At 40.3% G+C, this 18,771-nt stretch overlaps 1 protein-coding gene across 3 annotated transcripts in view; it reads left to right on the top strand.

Annotated features, from left to right (window-relative positions):
- The window catches only part of HDX (highly divergent homeobox), an 83,369-nt gene that overhangs the window by 44,549 nt on the left and 20,049 nt on the right, over positions 1-18,771 (top strand). For all 3 annotated transcript variants that reach the window (XM_077827036.1, XM_077827038.1, XM_077827037.1), the window contains 2 exons: positions 9,546-9,692; positions 17,335-17,542. In XM_077827036.1, coding sequence (XP_077683162.1) covers positions 9,546-9,692; positions 17,335-17,542 — 355 coding nt within the window. The remainder of the gene's footprint in view (positions 1-9,545; positions 9,693-17,334; positions 17,543-18,771) is intronic.

The following is an 18,771-nucleotide window of genomic DNA, read 5'->3' on the forward strand; positions in this document are numbered from 1 at the left end:
TGGTTGCACTTTGCTGGTATCCTGGCATCAATGAAAAATGCATTTCTCACTTCCCAAATGGATTGCGGCAGTGTTACTCTGGTGGTCCCTTCTAGCCCTGTGATTCTATCTACTTGGGTGCAGATTGTCAGTCTCAAGAAAACTCCATCTAGTCTAGTACAGAATGCATTAGCACATCTCCTCGGTAACTTGGTTTGCCATAAGTACATCAGACCTGTCCTCTGCTCTTTACACTGGCTCCCCATTGAATAGTATGTCAAATTCAAGGTCTGCGTCCTCCTCTTCAAGACACTCAATGATCTGGGCCCAGGATACCTAAAAGGTAACCTCCTGCTTTGTGGTAAGAGCCATGGCCACTCAGGCACAATGGAACTGACTCTTGCAAGGTAAAGCTCTTTGGAGACAGTTTTCTTTGGGATCAGTCCAAAACAGGAATGAACTCCCATAAGAATAAGAACCACTACTAGCTTCACCATATTCCAGTCAAAGCGTACTTCAGCCTTGCTTTTGCTAGCATAAACAGACAGCAGTGTACATATACTATATTAAATTATTGGTGGTGTGGGGAGACCACACAGTTTCTCCTTGGGAAGACAAAGAAAGAAACCCACACATTACACATCCTAGTCATGTCGCATAATGAGAAGAGGCATTCAGATTCTTATGAACCTGAATAGAATGGAAGGTCACAATGGTTAATGTATTTGCATTGTTGAATTACTGTTAGGATTCTCCGGGTTTACGGTTCTTTGCTGTAATCTCTGGATCACTGACGAACTCTTCTTTCCTCCTCGAAGATTCCTATACATCTCTATAGAGAGTCCCTCATTATTTCCCCAACCTGCTTTTTTTTTTTTTTTGTATTTACTTTGCATTGAACTATCCTCACCTGCAAAGCCCCTATTGTAGGCAACATTCTTTTGGACAAAATAGGCAATCAGTACTGCCTCTTAACAGCAATCTTCTTAATTGAGGTGAAGGAAGGCAAGTTTGAAGATCTCTAAAATTCAAGCAATATAATCTTTTTTGGGGCCTTGTTTATTTCATGGCAAGCTGGACCTAAGTTCCACTGCAAGGTTCCCTGGTTTCTGTGGTAGGCCAGTGCAGCTGACAGGAAATTCTTTGGCAGCTGCAGGCAAACTCAAAAAGTGAGGTTCAAAATGAATTAAATACGAAAACAAATAGAATCAGTATGGAACCACTCTGATATCTATTTTGCTGTCAATTTCTATTTACTTTACTTTGACCTTGAATTTTCAGCATTCAGTGTCTTGCAAATTTTTGTATTGAAAACACGTAACTGAATTATAGTTATGGGGTTGGCGGATGGGTGTGGAAGTTGATGGGTTTGGAAACTCTGTAGTGGGGCAGTTGGCAGTTATAGCCTTCAAGAGGCCTGGGAGGCAGTTTGTTTATAAACAATACCTCTGTTTTTGCACTGATTTAACTATGTTGGTTTAGAAACTGATACAGTTAAATTGGTGTAATGACCTTGTATGGATGCAGTTCTGTCAGTATAAAAGTGTTTATTGGTAGGGCTAGATAACACTTCTATATTGATATAACTGCAGTAGCTTGGTTTCTAAGCCAGTATAGCTAAATCAGTGCAAAAACTGTGTGTAGACCAGCCCTGAGACTAGGGGATGAGTATCCTGGTTGAATGGTTCTAAAACAGGGGTGGGCAAACTTTTTGGCCTGAGGGCCACATCACAGCATGGAAATTGTATGGAGGGCTGGCTGGGGCAGGGGATTGGGGCTCACGGGAAGGATGAGGGTTCTGGCTGGGGATACAGATTCTGTGGTGGGGCTGGGGATGAGAGGTTTGGGCTGCAGGAGGATGCTCCAGCCTGGGATCAAAGGGTTTGGAGGACAATCAGGGCTTGGGCAGGCAGTTGGGGCATCGGGGGGGGAGGGCGGCTCGGGTGCAGGATCCGGGTGGCCCTTACCTGAAGCGGCTCCTGGAAACAGCGTCCTGCCCCTGCCTCCGACGCAGAGACGGGACCATGCTGGTCTTCGTGCTGCCCCGTCCTCAGTTCCTGGCCAATGGGAGCTGCAGAGCCAACCCTTGGGGTGGGGCAACGTGTGGAGCCCCCTGGCTGCCCCTGTTTCCGGAAGCCAAATGGAGCTGCTGCATGTGTGGAGCAGAGCCAGGCAAGCCACCGACCCTGCTCCCCAGCTGGAGCACCGGAGCGGGGAAAGCTCCCAACTCTGCTCCCCAGTAGGAACTCAGGGGCCGGATTAAAAGGTCTGGTGAGCCGGATGCGGCTTGTGGGCCATAGTTTGCCCACCCCTGTTCTAAAATCATCAGTGAAATAGTTGGCAAAATATCAACACTCTGAAATGAAGACAGGCAGTTTGCACTGTTTTTGGCCTATTGTTTCAGGCTGATCCCAGACTTCTTCCATGCTTCTCCCGCCAATCAGGTTCCAGTCTCAGCAGAGGTCTACAGATGCCCCCCAATTTACGCAATCGTTCCATTCCAGAAAGCCTTGCATAACTCAAATTTTGTGTAAGTCGGAAACATATACCCGTATGTTACTCAAAAATTTCCACAACTCGAAAATCCTATGTCTGGCTTATGGAACTTTTCTGTAAGTACGAATTTGCATAAGTCGGGTGTTGTGTAACCCCGGGGAGTGTCTGTATAAGGTTTTATGTAGCTCTAGGGAGAGTCAAGAACTAGTAACCTCTTAGTGTAACGTGCTCCCCTAGCTATGTGTGGATTCCAAGTGGACGATCTCCTGCCCCACATGCTGAAGTTATTTGTGGTTGTGGTTCACCAGTACCTCCATTTCTAAAAATAAAATGCGCGCGCACACACTCTCTCTCTCTCTCTCTCTCACAACGAGAGTCGGGTGGAGTGTCCCCACTAATTTACCTATATTAATGGGGACTGGAGTGTATGATGGCTTCTGAGGAGGAGTGTTAGAAAGAACTATAGATCTGTTCTTCTGATATAGCTATCCATTACAGGAAACCTATAAAGGATGTACATTTTAATCCAAACACTTGGAACAAAGCTGTTAGGTTTTTGTGGATGTGTTATAATGCAGCTAATCTGGCATAGTGCTAATGGGTCAGTGCTTAAAAAGGGAGGGCATTCTGACTTCTGAAATGAAATAAAGTAAAAACTGAATTTTATATGTTTGAGTAATATGTATGGTCAAAAGATGACCTATCTCTTTTATAAAAAAACAGGCAGTAACTTGTGTTACTGTGGTTAAATATATAGATATAATTTATGGAGTATTTAAAGATACAATATGAGAACATGTAGGGGTATGTGTCCTAAAATCAAGAAGAAATAATGGATAAAAACAGACGTATTATTCTGTTGTCTGAAATGAGTAAAAAAGCACATTGAAATAAAACTATTTTAGTAGGCTTTTGAGATTGATAATCTGCATGCACTAATAAAATATGTTTTATTAAAGTATTTGTTTTTCCCATCTGAGTCTCAGTGATAGAGTTTATGAGGGACAGAGGGGGTATTTGTTTTTAAGCAATTTCATTAATTTAAATTAAATCAAGTCTTGCCTCTGCTACTGATCAAATTTCAGATTTTCATAAAACAAGACATAACTTCTATAAAAGCCATCTTGTTATCATGACAAATACAATGAGACAAAACTAATGAATGATAGATTCCTAATAGAAACTTTATAAAATTGCTCAGCGAACAATTGAGTCTTTCATTTCTCAGGATATAGGTTTGGTCTGTACATCAGAATGAAGTAGATTGTATCTTTAAAGAATAGGAAGGTAATTCTGGATTGTCATATGTCTGTTTTGGGTGAAAGAAAGAAATGAACGTTTTAGTGAGGTGGGGTTTTTTTGATATGGTTTAAAACAGTGAATTTCAGAAGCAATAAATGCAAATTCAGTCTACTTTAAATAAACCAACTTGGGTAAATGGTATTTTTTAGGTGTAAACATCTCCTTTTATGGAAGCTACAACATATAATACCCAGAATTGATATTTAAAAATTCTAATTATTTAATATTGATTTTATTAAATAACTTCAAGTTAAAATGAAGTTATACTGTTCCTGTATAGCTTTGGTACATTTGCTCTGAAACATCTTCAACAAATGCATAAAAGTTGGGAAGTCAGAGCCAGTGCTCAAAAGGCAGTAACATGATAGGAAAGTGCCATTGAAATTTGATGGATCTTACCAACTTTAGGTATTGGTTTTGCACCAAAACTTTTAGATATGTTGTGCATATTCTGTGACACTTGACTGAATGCCAGCAGTGCCCATAATATGCAAACTGGATAATTTCTTATGAAAAATGTTGCCTTCACACACACACACACAGCCATTGTATAAGCCAGTGGTTCTCAACTAGGAGTCGGGGGGCCATGGGCAGGTTTCAGAGGGTTCGACAAATAGGGTAGGTGGTAGTAGATTCACTGAGGCCCAGGGCAGAAAGCTAGTCCCCCACCGCATGGGTCTGAAGCCCAGGGTCCTGAACCTCATCGCTCGGAGTTGAAGCCGAAGCGTGAGCAATATAGCTTTATGGGGGCCCCCTGTGGCATGGGGCCCCAGGCAACTGCCCTGTTTGCTCCCCCCTAATGCTGGCCCAGGCTTTTATATGCAGAAAAACAGTTGTGGTGGCACAGGTAGGCCATGGAGTTTTTATAGCATGTTGAGAGGGCCTCCGAAAGAAAAAGATTGAGAATCCCTGGTATAAGCAGCATATAACCCAGAGTCTGGCAGAGTTGTTGACTCAGTTTGCTCACTAGGACTGCTTTCTGAAGCTAATTTTTGAAGCTTTTCACCAGAAAACTGTCTCACAATCTGCTTTTCAGAATATGGATAACAAAACTGATAAATTTAATTACAGGGGGTAAATATTTAGCCATCATTTGATACCTGGAAGTACAAAGCAAAGACTTGGACCAAAAAGTGAAGAGGTGTAAGAGGAGGAAACAGAAGTTAAAGCAGAAGAGAAGTAAGAGATGGCTTGCAGATGCAAAGGTCTTGCTAGAATTGGGGTTCTAGGGTCTTGTGATGAGGCTTCCCCTTTCAAGGTTTTGAGAGAAATATATATTTCCATTGTGATGTAAAACTTTCCTAGTAAGAATCATTTTCTAACTGAGTACCCTGTCTTGTGTTTAAATATATTTCTTTTCCCCCACCGTCAAATTTGTCTCTGCTATCTGGAATCCTTAGAGTAGATTTTATTTCCTATTTTGGTTGTCATGTGAAGAAACTTGTCCCCCCTATTTCTGCCTAGAAGCAATATCAGCATGCTTTTCCTTATACTTGCTCTTGAAGGAGATGTACAGTAGCAATTTAAAATACCTGATTTGGCATGTAAATGAAGCAAAATGTTATTTGGCTAGTGGCATCTTAAAGACTAGAGTTTATTTCTGACAAGGAGGTAAAACCAAAACTGTCTTAAATTTCTTCTGTATGACAGCAGTAAGTGGAAAAAACAAGGTTTCTGTAGGGATGTTGCCAATGGGCATTTCCCACAGTTTTACTTCAAGACATATTTGCTTTGATTGAGTCCATTCAGACTTTTTTTTTCCTACAGGCAGCGACCCACTAGGTACTTTTTCTGTTGTCTGTGGTGCTTAACAATGACAGGGAGCAAACTACCGTAATTTGATTTCTCTAATAAAAATTCCATAAAAACAATTGTAGGAGATTGCTAACACATCATACAGAGTGCTTATCTAGCTAGAAAGGGTCACTGTACATATGGGTAGGACAAAAGGAGATGACATTGGCTGTACAAGTATAAGCACTGAAGGACAGACAATAGACAAGTGTGAGGTCATTGTGGCCCCCAGGAAGTAATGCCAAAATGTTCTCTCTCACTTGTCTGTCTTTACTATTCCTTTTTCATTGACACACAGCCAAGCACTCTGCTCAAGGCAGACTGGAGTCTTAATTAGCTTGCCCATCTCTACTATTGTGGTCACAACAGCAGGGCTTTTTTTAAAATGCCTTGTGAGAAATGTCAGTGCCACAGATACATTCATCACTTTAAAATATTCTGTTTATTAATATAAAAAAATTAAAACAAGATTTGGTACTTGGGCTGAATTGCTACTTCAGTGTTTTTTCATTTGTCAGAGGGAAAGCATACTGTTAATGTCTGTCACAAATTGTCCAGGGAAAGAGAGTTAACACTCCCTACTTAATTTCTTCATATTTTAAAACACAAAACATCATTGTAAGTAGTTAGGGTTGCTATACACATAACCTACCTGGCTCAAACCCACAAAAATGAGGAAATGAAAAATTAAGTTACTTAACAGAACTTACCCTCTATACTTTCTCTCTTCTCCCTCCCCCTGGAATCATCCTACTGTTCTCACAATTTACTGTACACTGCAACTTTAGCTCTGCCCCCAGTTCTCCACACCACACACCTCATTGCAAAATTAACCACTGCTAATACAGTTAGTAGTGGATGTTTGATCAAGCTATGTGTTGTGTGGGTGGTCAACCTGTGGAACTCCTTGCCATAAGATGTGAAGGCCAAGACTATAACCGGGTTCATATCTTCATAAGTTCTTGGAGGATAGGTCCATCAATCGTTATTAACCAGGATGGGCAGGAATGGTGTCCCTAAGCTTCTGTTTGTCAGAAGCTGGGAATGGGCGACGGGGATGGATTACTTGATGATTACCTGTTATGTTCATTCCCTCTGGGGCACCTGGTATTAGCCACAGGATACAGGGCTAGATGGACCTTTGGTCTGACACAGTAGGGCCATTCTTATGTTCTTATGGGTAATAGAATTCTCGCATAAGGTTGTAGGTATATACTGTTAGGTGGTTTAATTTTAGCAACAGAACCTGCCCTGTCTTGCAGTGGTTGTGTTTTCTCACTTTCACCTTGAAAAAGCTGCCATATTGCTCTGTTACCTTGCAGCAAGAGAACTGTCATCCTAGAATATTGTGAAACATTGGGAACCAGATATCTAAACTGGACTTTGAGCCTTACTACAACTTGGAATAGGCTAATTTAACTCCTGGAGGTTTTCCTTTGCCTCCACCCTCCTCTTTGCGATACAGTAGTGGCTTCCCTCTTCTCTACCCCCAAGGAATAACAGTATAGGGGAGAAAGTGAAATGGTATCTGTTCATGGCCATGAACTGAATCATTGTGTTGACAGACAGCTGCATGGTTTGCTCCCAGGAATTTTTCTCCAGCAGCCAAAGGGTCCAATCGCTTAGAAGGCAATCCAGAAATCCTGGTTCCCTCTCCTCTGCTGTCAGCCAACTCTCAGGCAAAGACAATGTAGGGCTGCCTGAGTGGCAAGTAGCTACAGCAATGATTCCTATGGTATCCGCAGAAGCAGGAGCAGATGCAGTACTTCTTTACTGTCAAGGTTTTAAAAAAAAAATCAGCCTTGAAGTTGAACTAGCTGTGAGAGGGGTTCTCAAACTGGGGGTCATGACCCCGCAAGGGGTCATGTGGTTATTGCCTGGGGGGTCATGAGCTGTCAGCCTCCACCCCCAAACCTACTTCACCTCCAGTATTTGTAATATTAAATATAAAAAATGTGTTTTTAATTTACGGGCGGGGGTCATCGCACTCAGAGGCGTGCTGTGTGAGAAGGGGTCACCAATTCAAAAGTTTGAGAACCACTGAGCTATGAGCAGTCTAATGTCCCCATGTTTTTACTGAAACATTCTTAAATGTCTTCCATCATGCACCTACTCTTACCTTCAGCAGTTCCTTCCGTTCTTTCAGTCACTGGGCTGCTCCTTATCCTCACACCTGTTCCAAGCAGGCAGAATAAGAATGAGGCAGAATACCTCCAGTCATTTTTAGAAGCCAAAAACACCCCATCCTAGTAGGTATAAAAAGGGGGTATTTGATCAGTGGGCCTGGAAGTATCTACTCTGTCATTTTGCTCAAATTAAGTCCATAGGAAAAAAGTGGAACAGTTCAGATATTTGCAGAGCCCTCAGTCTCAGAACAGAGTCCGTTAGGAAGTCGGCATTCCTCTTCTCTTTCACTTCTGAATGGTAGATTGTGAAGAAAGGTTCTGAATTGACTGTACCTAGATGGATGAAACTGTACATAGCAGGGGAGTATTTGGAGTATTTTTTGGTAGTGAGTATAATCTGTTAATACTACACTATACATGTGCTGAATTACATAATCACTCTAAACAGGACATTTTTTTTTTTAGAAAACAAACTATAATTCGCAGAAAGAAAAGGAGTACTAGTGGCACCTTAGAGACTAACCAATTTATCTGAGCATAAGCTTTCGTGAGATGCATCCGATGAAGTGAGCTGTAGCTCACGAAAGCTTATGCTCAAATAAATTGGTTAGTCTCTAAGGTGCCACTAGTACTCCTTTTCTTTCTGTGAATACAGACTAACACAGCTGCTACTCTGAAACTATAATTTGGCACACCTATTTTATATTAATTTAGCACTGAAGAAGCTGGAGTTCTTTTAATGACTTGTTAAGCATTTATTTAAAAAGGGAGAAAACAGCAGATACTTATAACTAAAGAGGTAGATGACATTACTGGATTCTATCAAAAATTTTGTTCCACTAATTTTGCTGACTCATTTTAAAATTAATGTTTTAATAGCTTTTTATTTGAAAATTCTCTTCTCTTTTGATATAGAAATCTTGGGTTTAAATATATAATTCCAGTAATTGGTGTAAATAACAAGTAACTAAGCATCTGCAGATGTGTTTCTGCTATCTCTTCATGTAGACTTCAAAAGTAGCTGCCTCTATGGATTCTTCGCAGCAAGAGGTGGCAAATCTGTTTGTCAGCGTGAGGAAATGGAAACAATGATTAAGATAGTTGGACTAACAAGAGTTACTGGAGCTAATGGTTTTACTTGCAGCGCAGTACAACATACATAACACATTTTTAATACACAACCATACAAATCAAGGAAATGGTAGGTAACCTCGGAATCATTTTGCAGTGTCCTTGTTTATATCTATTGTCTACTATTGTGCAGTTTTATCAAAACACAACATTTGGTAAATCATAAATAGTGAAAACAATTTAAGCTCCAGAGCCTACCATATAAACATAAAAGGATTCCCTTTAGGGGGCTTGGAATCCTTTGAATTATGCATGTATTGTAGTTATCAGTAAGATAAAAGGGTTCTGGCAAAAACAAAAAAAAAAAAGGCAACTTTCTCCTCCCCCAAGGGATAATACGCATAATGGGGTGAAGAGAAAGTAAACAGCTGAAGCAAAAAATACCCCATGATTACTCATGAAACCTTATAAAAATGAAATAAAGCAAATCAAATAAGATGGAATTAAACAATGCTAGCACATTTAAAACGTGCATTGGCTCTAAAACCACCAACAGAGGTGAATCCCAGAGAACTCTGTGACAATCTAGATTGAAAAATTGACATCTTCAGGGAAACTAATATGAGAGAATTTAAAGAACAGAAAAGCTAAGGAAATGGAAGGCCATGAAGTGATTTTTGCTTTTGTAATTCCAAAGTACTTCGTTTGTGAACAAGGCAGTATCACCTGAAAGCCTTTTTTTATATCTTGTTCTAATCATAACTTCTTGTCTTACAGCTACAGGACCGCACACAGTTTAGTGACCGAGATTTAGCTACTCTCAAGAAATACTGGGACAATGGCATGACCAGCCTGGGCTCAGTCTGCAGAGAAAAAATTGAAGCTGTTGCTGCAGAATTAAATGTTGACTGTGAAATAGTGCGGGTAAGAAATGTACAGTCTCTCCCTTCTCTTGTTTCAGAAGCAAAAATAGCATAGATAAAAAAAACCTTTTAAAATTGCTTGAGGTAGCCAGAAATATATTTCACCATATTAAATAATGAATGGCCTGCAAGGATGTACTCTTGCTCTTTCACCAGTCTATATATAGATAAAAGCCCTCAGGTGATTTTTTTAAATTTCTTTCTTTCTTTCTTTCTTAGCAGCAAGAGCAGCTTTACAAAAATTTGACATTCCATTTAGAGTGGAATTTATATAAGATTTTAAATGAGCAGGGCTATCCCAGCAGATTGAAAAGAACTAGCAGTTATGATGGGACTAAAATACAAAGTCCCTCTAGGGATAAGAGAATGCTTTTGGTGTAAAATCAAAAACATGTGAAAGAAATTGATCAAAATGGGCGGGGGAGAAATACTTTGCAGGAACCAGGACAAGATGTGACAAAGTGGGCAAAGGATATTCTGAGGGATACTGGGGAATTTCCATTTAGTAGTCCACATAGTCATCAATGATTCCTTAGGGAAGAGAAATGAATACAGGGTTGATGTGGTTGATCATTTTAGAGAGCCATGCAATATAATTGAAGTAAATAGTAAAATGTTACTGGACACCAGTGAACAGACGTTCCAAAGGTGTAGAGAGGAATGCAATCCTGCGGGCATTCTAAAATATCTGGATTTCAGGATCTGTTCTACCTTAAACTTGGAATGTGGATACTACAGCAGAAGACAGAACTGCAGAATTGTGATCAACATGATGGTCACATATGGGTAGAGTTTATACAGATGCATCATGCCCATGGGTTAGGAAAGTGATAATCTCGTCATTCAATACTAGTGAAATTCTGCCTAAAGTAAAGCCTAAAATTCTGAGCCCTGACTAATAGAAAGTCGGGAGGAATTTAGAGCAATTAGAGGTGGAGGAATTGACTTAAGAGTTCAAAAAAAATGTAATGTGTGTAGTTTGGCTGTATGATGACTAAGAGGGAGCGCAGTTGGAACAGTTTACAAATATTGAACTTGGGTTTGCCAAATCAAGTGATGGAAGTTCTTTTGCCTTACTGTTTTAGAGTAATTGGAGAAAAATGCAGGACAGTATAGTGTAGAGAACAGTCTTTTATTAGCAGAAAGATGGATGTGACAAGTTACTTTGACCTTCACTTTTCATGGTTCTGACAAGTAGGTGTTAATCACAGGATTATTTTTTTATCTTGAGTCCAAGCTAACTGTATGACGATCTTTCATTTTAGTTAACTTGATGTTTCATCATCTTTCTTTAGGAGCTCTACTAAGCACTAATGAAAATATTTATTATTTAGTTAAGTAGCATTTATAGTTTTTTATAAACTATGTGGGGGGGCATGCATAAAATTTTCATCATAAATTGAAATATACACAAGCACTTAAAGGAATGTTTCATTTGTTGTAATTCTGGAATTTTTGGATTAAAGGCTTTTTACCATTGTGTGACCAAAATTTTTTTATTTCCTTTTATGTAAATTTACTTAAATCTCTTTGTGCCCCAGGAGACACTCTAGTGTCATATTAAGTACTGACCAGTACTTGTTAAAATAGAAAACATTAGAACTGAAAAATATAGTCTTGTACATTAATTCATTTTTGAAAGGTTAATTACTGAGACCACTCTCTACATTCACATTTAATAGTGTTGGGAGTTTTTTGAGACTGGAGGTGCTAGAAGAGGGATAGGTAATACATAATACGCTGGGATTTAGGCTACTGAAAAGGTATTATCCTTTCTCAAATATTTGGGTGTTTTACACTGGTCTGTGGAAATGATCAGATACTGAGCATGGTACTGCACTCTTTGGAGATTAGTAAATCAATATTTTTTTGGGCATTATGGGCCCAATTATTTATTTAATAGGACATCTTGGATAGAGTTTGATGGGTCAAGCCCTTTGATCCCTCAATTCTGCAAGCCACAATATGCCTCAGGATGCCTGTGAATTGAAGTCAGTGGAATATTGTATGGATGCAGGGGTCTGGCTGTGTGGTTTTGTTTTCAGCATCAGGCCTTGTGCTCATAAGAGCGTGTTCAATAATAGAAATTATCTAGTGTATTTGACCACCATCTATGGCATTTGTAATTGGGCAGCAGTACACTGACTGAAAAAGATGGGTCTGGATGGGAGAAAGCCACTTCTTGCCTCACCCTTGTCCCTATATAGCCATGACAAACAACTTAATCCCATCAGTAGTAATCACATTGATACCAAAGAAATTCCCCAGATTCTATTTTGTATTTGTGACCCGCTTTTGAATAAGCAAGAATCACTCCACCGTTGGAAACTGCAGGTCACATGGTACTAGGATGACCAGATAGCCAGTGTGAAAAATCGGGATAGGGGATAATAGGAGCCTATATAAGACAAAGCCCCGAATATCAGGACTGTCCCTATAAAATCGGGACATCTGGTCACCCTACATGATACTTCAAAAGTAGGGGAAAGGTCAGCTGAGGTAAACAACAGCTGCATGCTAAAAATAGAACTGGCCATGAGCATGCATGGAATGCTGGCGGTGAGCATGTGCAGTAAAGATCTGACAGGAAGAAATTATCAAAGGTGTCTAAAAAGTTTTGGCAGGACAGTCAGCATGTCAGTGGGCTGATAGGAGGAGAGAATAGGAGCTGACAGGCAAGAAGGACAGAGAAGAAGAGCAAAGCTTGCCTGAGCAGTCCATTGACAGCAGCAGCAGTAGCAGCAGCAGAATATCCTGCCCGATCCAGCAGCAGAGGGAGAAGAAGTAAAAACAACACAGCAGCAGAGAGAGAGAGAGTTCAGAAGAAACAGTCAGCAAGCGTGGAGTGAGTCTGTCAGAAAATATTACAGAATAATATAGTGTAGTGAGTATCGGTATGTATGTGTGCGCTTAGGTTAATAAAGATGTGTGTTTGCGGTGTGCTGTTTGTTAAGAGAATGTATATACATAGGATTTAAAGAAAATTTAAAACTGGTGTCAGCGACCTCTGAACTACTGATCACCATAAGCAGGGCACATCACTTAGGATCATCTCAACTGTAAGGCAGTATGGTTTGGGGAGTTCTTTAACTTGCTATAAGAGATTTGTGTTTTAGATTATTATTGTATTAGGGATTATTATTTGCACCAATAAAAAGGTGCCTTGTTTTGAAAAGAACACTGTCTTTGTGTCAGTCATTTATCAGAAGCCTGTGTCCTCCAGGTATTTCCTTAGCCACCCTGGAGACCCATACATCAGGAAAACAGATTGGTTAGTAGGTGAGCTATTCTGGGGGTACCCTAAATCTGTTTTCGGGGTAACAATATCTGGAATGCACTGCTCTTAATCAAACTCTGCTCTACTTTACAACGATATACAAAAGAATATATATTTTACCAATTCCTGATTGTACCAGTAGGAGTGAGATGGCTATCAGTCCCTCTTCTTCAGTAAAAAATGTATCTATGTGTTTTAGGGTTTTGAAGGTGCTGTGATATGTAAACACCAGTATAATTGATGTGACAATTACAAGTATTTTTCAGCTCAGAGCTAGTGGTCCTATGTGTATAAATCTTCTAGGCCTGACAGTACACCACTATCCAAATTTCAAAGGAGATAAGGCAGTTGACGTGGTGTTGCTACTGGGTCAATATGTGGACATCTTAATATGGAAAAAGATTTTCACCATAATCAGCAAACTTCTGAAAGCCCTTTTTAAATATGCTTCATATCAGAATAACAGATGTTATCATTTAGAGGTTTTACAGGAGCAGGAACTAGCTATGAAAGCCACAAATCATGAAAGATTGGAGGCTGGCAGGACTGCAAGGGCTGAGTTTTTTAAGATTGCTTAACAGACACAGATTTGCAGTCTATGCCTTCATTTAAGTCTGCTGTCAGAACTGTACGTTTAACATCAGCTGGTGACTGCGTGTTTGTTTTTTTTTAAATATTGTTTTCATTGAGCATATTGTTTAGAGTAATACTTCTCAGCCTTAACTTTTAGCTAACAAAGATTTTTTGGGGAGTAATTCCTGTAATCAATGAATTAATAATTTATTGGTTACATTGTTTCAAAGAAGTGAGTACCAAACTTGAATCATAGCACTGAGGTATAGTTACATGAAACAAAAACAAATATTCCCTGTGTTCTTTCACTTTGTGAAGAAGTGTGACAAAAATAAATGGTTTAATGTACATACACAATTTTCACATTTTATGTCTTTTTTTTAAATTTTACTTTTGTTTTAATTTTATTCAGTTGTGTCCTTCCCCCTCCCATCCCCCCAGGCTTTACCCCGTTGCAGTAGGTTTTTAAGGGGGATCATTTTTTCTTAATGATTTATCCCCAGCAAGAAATGTTGTTCTGGAAATGCACACATACGTGATCTATAAACATGGCCCCGTGTATAATTAGAATTCTTTAGCGCAAAGAGTATGAGTAAAAACTATTGCTTTTTCTTTCTCACATAAGAATGACATTTCACGCCTGTGCACCATCAAATTCGAGCAGATTCAGTCCTTTCAGGTTCAATGGTTTAGTTTGTCCCCTGGCTCCAATGTTTCCAAAGGGATTGTGGTCACATAGAGTGACTGCAGGCTGTACATTAATTTTACATATGTTTTGACACCCCCAGATGGTCTTTCATGGATTTCCAAGGTACCAGAAGAAAAGCTGGTTATTTTGTGGTATTCTCAGACATGTGAACTCTGTACCAAAACCTCATAAAATTGTCCAATACTTCTTTCATTTCTTTTTTGATTAATTACGTAGCTTTTTGTGTCTAATGAGAAGTTTGTTTCTTTTTAATCCTCCTTCTCTTGACTGATTTATTCATTCATACCAAAGTTCGGTGTTTTACATTAGAAGAGCTTTCATGGTGATGACCAGGGCTCTCAGACATCTGAATGTCTTGGGAACACAAGGATGATGACTAGAAAAGAAAAACCTTCTTTGCACAATTTCATAATCAGAAATAATTTGAGGAATAGAGGACAGATGCAGGACAATGGAGTTTTGTAAGTAATTAAAGTTTGCATTCTTTGTAGAGTGTTGATTTGAGTTTCTCAAGGAGATAGTATAATGAAGAAATTCAATTAGAATATGTTTAAATCAGTATTCCTCCTAGGGGTGAAGCCAGTTGGTTTAAGGAAAAGAGAAATGTATATATTTAGGTGCATTTCTCAATGCACTGCTCCAAAATATTCATTCTAGAGTGGTGTTTTTTATAGGAAAGCCTACAAATACATGGCATATATTTTCTTTTCTAATTTTAACTTTGGATGCTACAGAAGTGGATACATGTATTTCAAAGGGCATGTTCAACATACAGTAGTGAATGCACGGTTCTATTTTGGCAGAATTTTGAAAGCAGAAATGACACATCAAAAAGAAAAATAAACAGTCTGCCTTGTCCATATGTTCCAATAACTTCTTGCTGGATTTTTTTCAGTAATTCACTGTAGAAGGGAATAAAGAGGCAGACTCACTCTTAAATAAAGGAAAGATAAATTGTGGTAATGTGGCAGGAACCCTACAGTAGTTAGCACCATGCATTGCTGCCATAAGCACAAGGAAGTTAAATATATGGCAAATTATTTTATGAGAAAGTCCTTAACTTCAAATAATTTGCCCATTTTTGGAACTATTGTACATTTTTTATTATGAAAATGTAGATTAGGGGAAGGGGCATATTATCCAAGAGACATCAGAAACAATGTGACGAGTAACCAGTTGGAACTTTTTAAAAATAATTTTGTTTCAAAAGTACTTGATTTTGAAAAAAGCTACATACAGCATGGCAAAGTCTTGTAGGTAAAGCTGGTATCCCTATCTGTTATTAAAGTTGCCAGACACTTTGCATTATAAGACCCTGTTTTTAGTTTCTTATATCTTTGTAAAACTTTAACACTTTGGGCTCAAATTTTCCATGCCGAGTGTCTTCAGGCTTTTTTAAATTTCAGCCAAAACAGTTGAGATGTTTCTGAGAACGAGGCAAGGAAAAATAAATTATTTTGCCAATGTTAAAAAATGTTGGCAACTATTTTTTATTTTTTTAAGCTTTCGTACGCCCATGCATTGGAGCCAGGACTAGAAATTTATCAGAGGATGTGCCTTTTCCATCTCTGTGAAAATCTGCCCAATTTTGGCCAAATTATAAACCTTTGAAGAAAATCCCAATTTGCACATGCTCATTAGAGATGACTTGAATATAGCTGCTAAAAATATCTGAAGATTCCATCTTCACTGAGCATGTTACAGTGCCTCTCAGCTCCTAGTGCTGACCAGACTCTGCATGTGCCATCCACACAAAAAACTGAGCCTGCTCCATTCCCTCACAGCTCATACATCTGACCAGACTCTGCCTGTGCCATCCCAAAGTCAGGGTGGGGCTGGGAATGGAAACTGATCCCAGAGACCTTGTGTCTCCTGTGCTTTCAGTGACTCCCCTGATGACACCCAGGTAGCAAGGAGGAAGAAGTTGCCTGATTTGAATACAGAGGAAACAAAAAAACCAGACTTTAGAGGGAAAGAAGAGGAGTGGAGTGGATTGGAACAAGAAGTTTGTTGAGACTGGGACTGGAGGGGCAAGAAACATGGACTGGCTGGGTACAGAGACCAAGAGTGGGAGCTCATGGAGAAGCTGGGACTGGTTGGGCAAGGAGACTGGGACAAGGAACCAGTTTGGGGAGGAACGGAGGTGAGGGGAGATTAGGTGGGAAGAAAGCCTGAGACTGGCTGGGCAAAGAGACTGGGACATGGAGATAGGGTGGGGTTGTAAAGGGATGACCAACACTGGATGCAGAGCCTGGGTCTGGGACTGAGAGCCAGTGTGGGTGGGGAGGGAAGAGACAGATCAGACAAGAAGCCACAGGCAACCTTAATTATGGCATTTAAAATTTTTGAATGCTTGACTTTTGTAATCTTAAAAATGTTCTTTTAACGTTTTTTGTTCATAATTTAGGAAAAAGAATAAGCATGTTTATTACCAGCTATATGGTCATACTTGTATACTTTTAAGTGTAAATCTTTATCTGTTGAGAGGTGTGGTGACTTGGATTATGTGAAAGGAATGTGAATGGAATGTAAGGTTGTGTTGTCTGATTCTAAGTCACCTTAAGGTTACTTGACCCTGAGGCTACCCCAGGTTCCTGCGTAGTTTGGAGTGGCCTGAAGGTTGCTCTTAAAACCTCGTAAGATTATCTAGTCCAGTCCCCTGCACTCAAGGCAGGACTAAGTATTATCCAGACCATCCCTGAGAGGTGTTTATCTAAACTGCTCTTAAAAATCACCAATGATGGAGATTCCACAGCATCCCTGGGCAATGTGACTGATAACTCCTAAAGGCTATTCTTACTACAGTGGAAAGCCAAAGCATAGTGGTGCTCTGGCTCTGCCCAGTTTTCTCTGGCTATATCCTCTTTGTGGAGGGGAATGAGAGAGAGCTATACCACTGGAGGATTTACAATATGCTGTGCGTTTTGGGCTGCTTTGTTCCACTGGCATGTGGTAGAGCAGTGGAAATTGGGCCAAGGATCTTGCCCTCTCCCTGTCGCACAGAAACGTTCATTACTCTTGGTTTTAGGACTGAGACTTTTGTTACTATTTCTGATATCATCCATTTGTATTTCTCTCTATAAGACTTGGATTGGGAATCGAAGACGAAAATATCGTTTAATGGGGATTGAAGTCCCACCCCCTAGAGGAGGCCCTGCTGATTTCTGTGACCATTCTGAATCTGGTGCTAAATCAGCACTTACTCCAGGAGAGGAAACTGCTACTGAAGTGGGAGATGATAATGATAGGAATGATGAAGTGTCAATCTGCTTATCTGAAGGAAGTTCACAAGGTATTTGAAACTGCAATTGCTACTGTTTTGTTAATTATATTTTGCAATTTGTGTGCTTTTCATCTCTCTCTAGTGTATACATTCAGAAGTGCTTGAAACAGTTGCTTTTCTTACCTATGAAATGAACAGCCTTCTGAAATGCAAACCAGTATTTTTAAAATTACAGTCATTTGGCATTGTCCTTGCCAAGGTGGCAGAGGCAAGTTTTTGAGCTATTATGTAGATTTATACAAACTGTAGCACCCATTCAGCACTCTGACCACTCTTAACAATTTTTTTTCTAAAACACTAAAATAAGTAGACCTGTCAGTTCCTCTTGATCAGTGGTTCTCAATTTATTTACCATTGTGGGCCGCATATGCAGCTCTCTGTGCATTATGTGGGCCACATCCACACTAATCTATATACACACACACCCTACCTGTAGATCTAAATAAAAAAATAAAATAAGGTTTAGTATTTGTTATATGACAGCAGTATGATTCAAACTGATATAGTACCTTTCATTTCAACACTGGCAAATGTTTACCAAGAGCATTTTAAATTAGCAAAATAAGTCAAAAATTAACTGTTAAAATGAATTAATTTACTGTAAGGGTGGCATGGTATGGTGTATTGCCACCTTCACTTCCTCGCTGCTGCTGGCAGCACAGCTGCGGAGCCTGCCTGAAAAGATGGCACCCCCCAAGCCAGGGACTTCCCCCTCGCCCCTCATGTGCCGAGCCACCCCCATCTAGGGACTGCCCCCCAGCCCCTCCCCACATTTTACCCCCAGCCAGGGAATGCCCCCCATCACTCAACCCACCTGGGATTTTACCCCCAGCATCCAGACCCCCTACCCCAACACTTGGGTGGCACACGTGCCTGCCCTGCAGAGACAGGGTGCCCTGTCCAGTGCTGACCCCCCTGCCCACAACACTGCCCTGCTCCAAGGAACTGTCCCCTCCTTCATCTAGTCCCCCACCCAGCACCCTCAAGGACTGCCCCCCCAGCACTGAACCTTCCCGTCCAGGGACTGTGCCCTAATATCTAGCCCCCCATCCAGGGACTGCTCCCAGCCAGCAGTCCTCAATCTAGAGTCTGTCCCCCATGCACCAGCTGCACCCCCCTCCCCGCAACTGTACCCACCTGCATCCTCCTCCCTGCGCAGGCTGGTCTCCTACCTCGACAGTAGCTCAGCTGCCCAGCTGCCCTACCCACCTGCTACTGTGGTCCTACTGATGGGGAGC

Source organism: Eretmochelys imbricata, chromosome 9 (genome assembly GCF_965152235.1).
Source record: "Eretmochelys imbricata isolate rEreImb1 chromosome 9, rEreImb1.hap1, whole genome shotgun sequence".
In the NCBI taxonomy this organism is placed as follows: domain Eukaryota; kingdom Metazoa; phylum Chordata; order Testudines; family Cheloniidae; genus Eretmochelys; species Eretmochelys imbricata.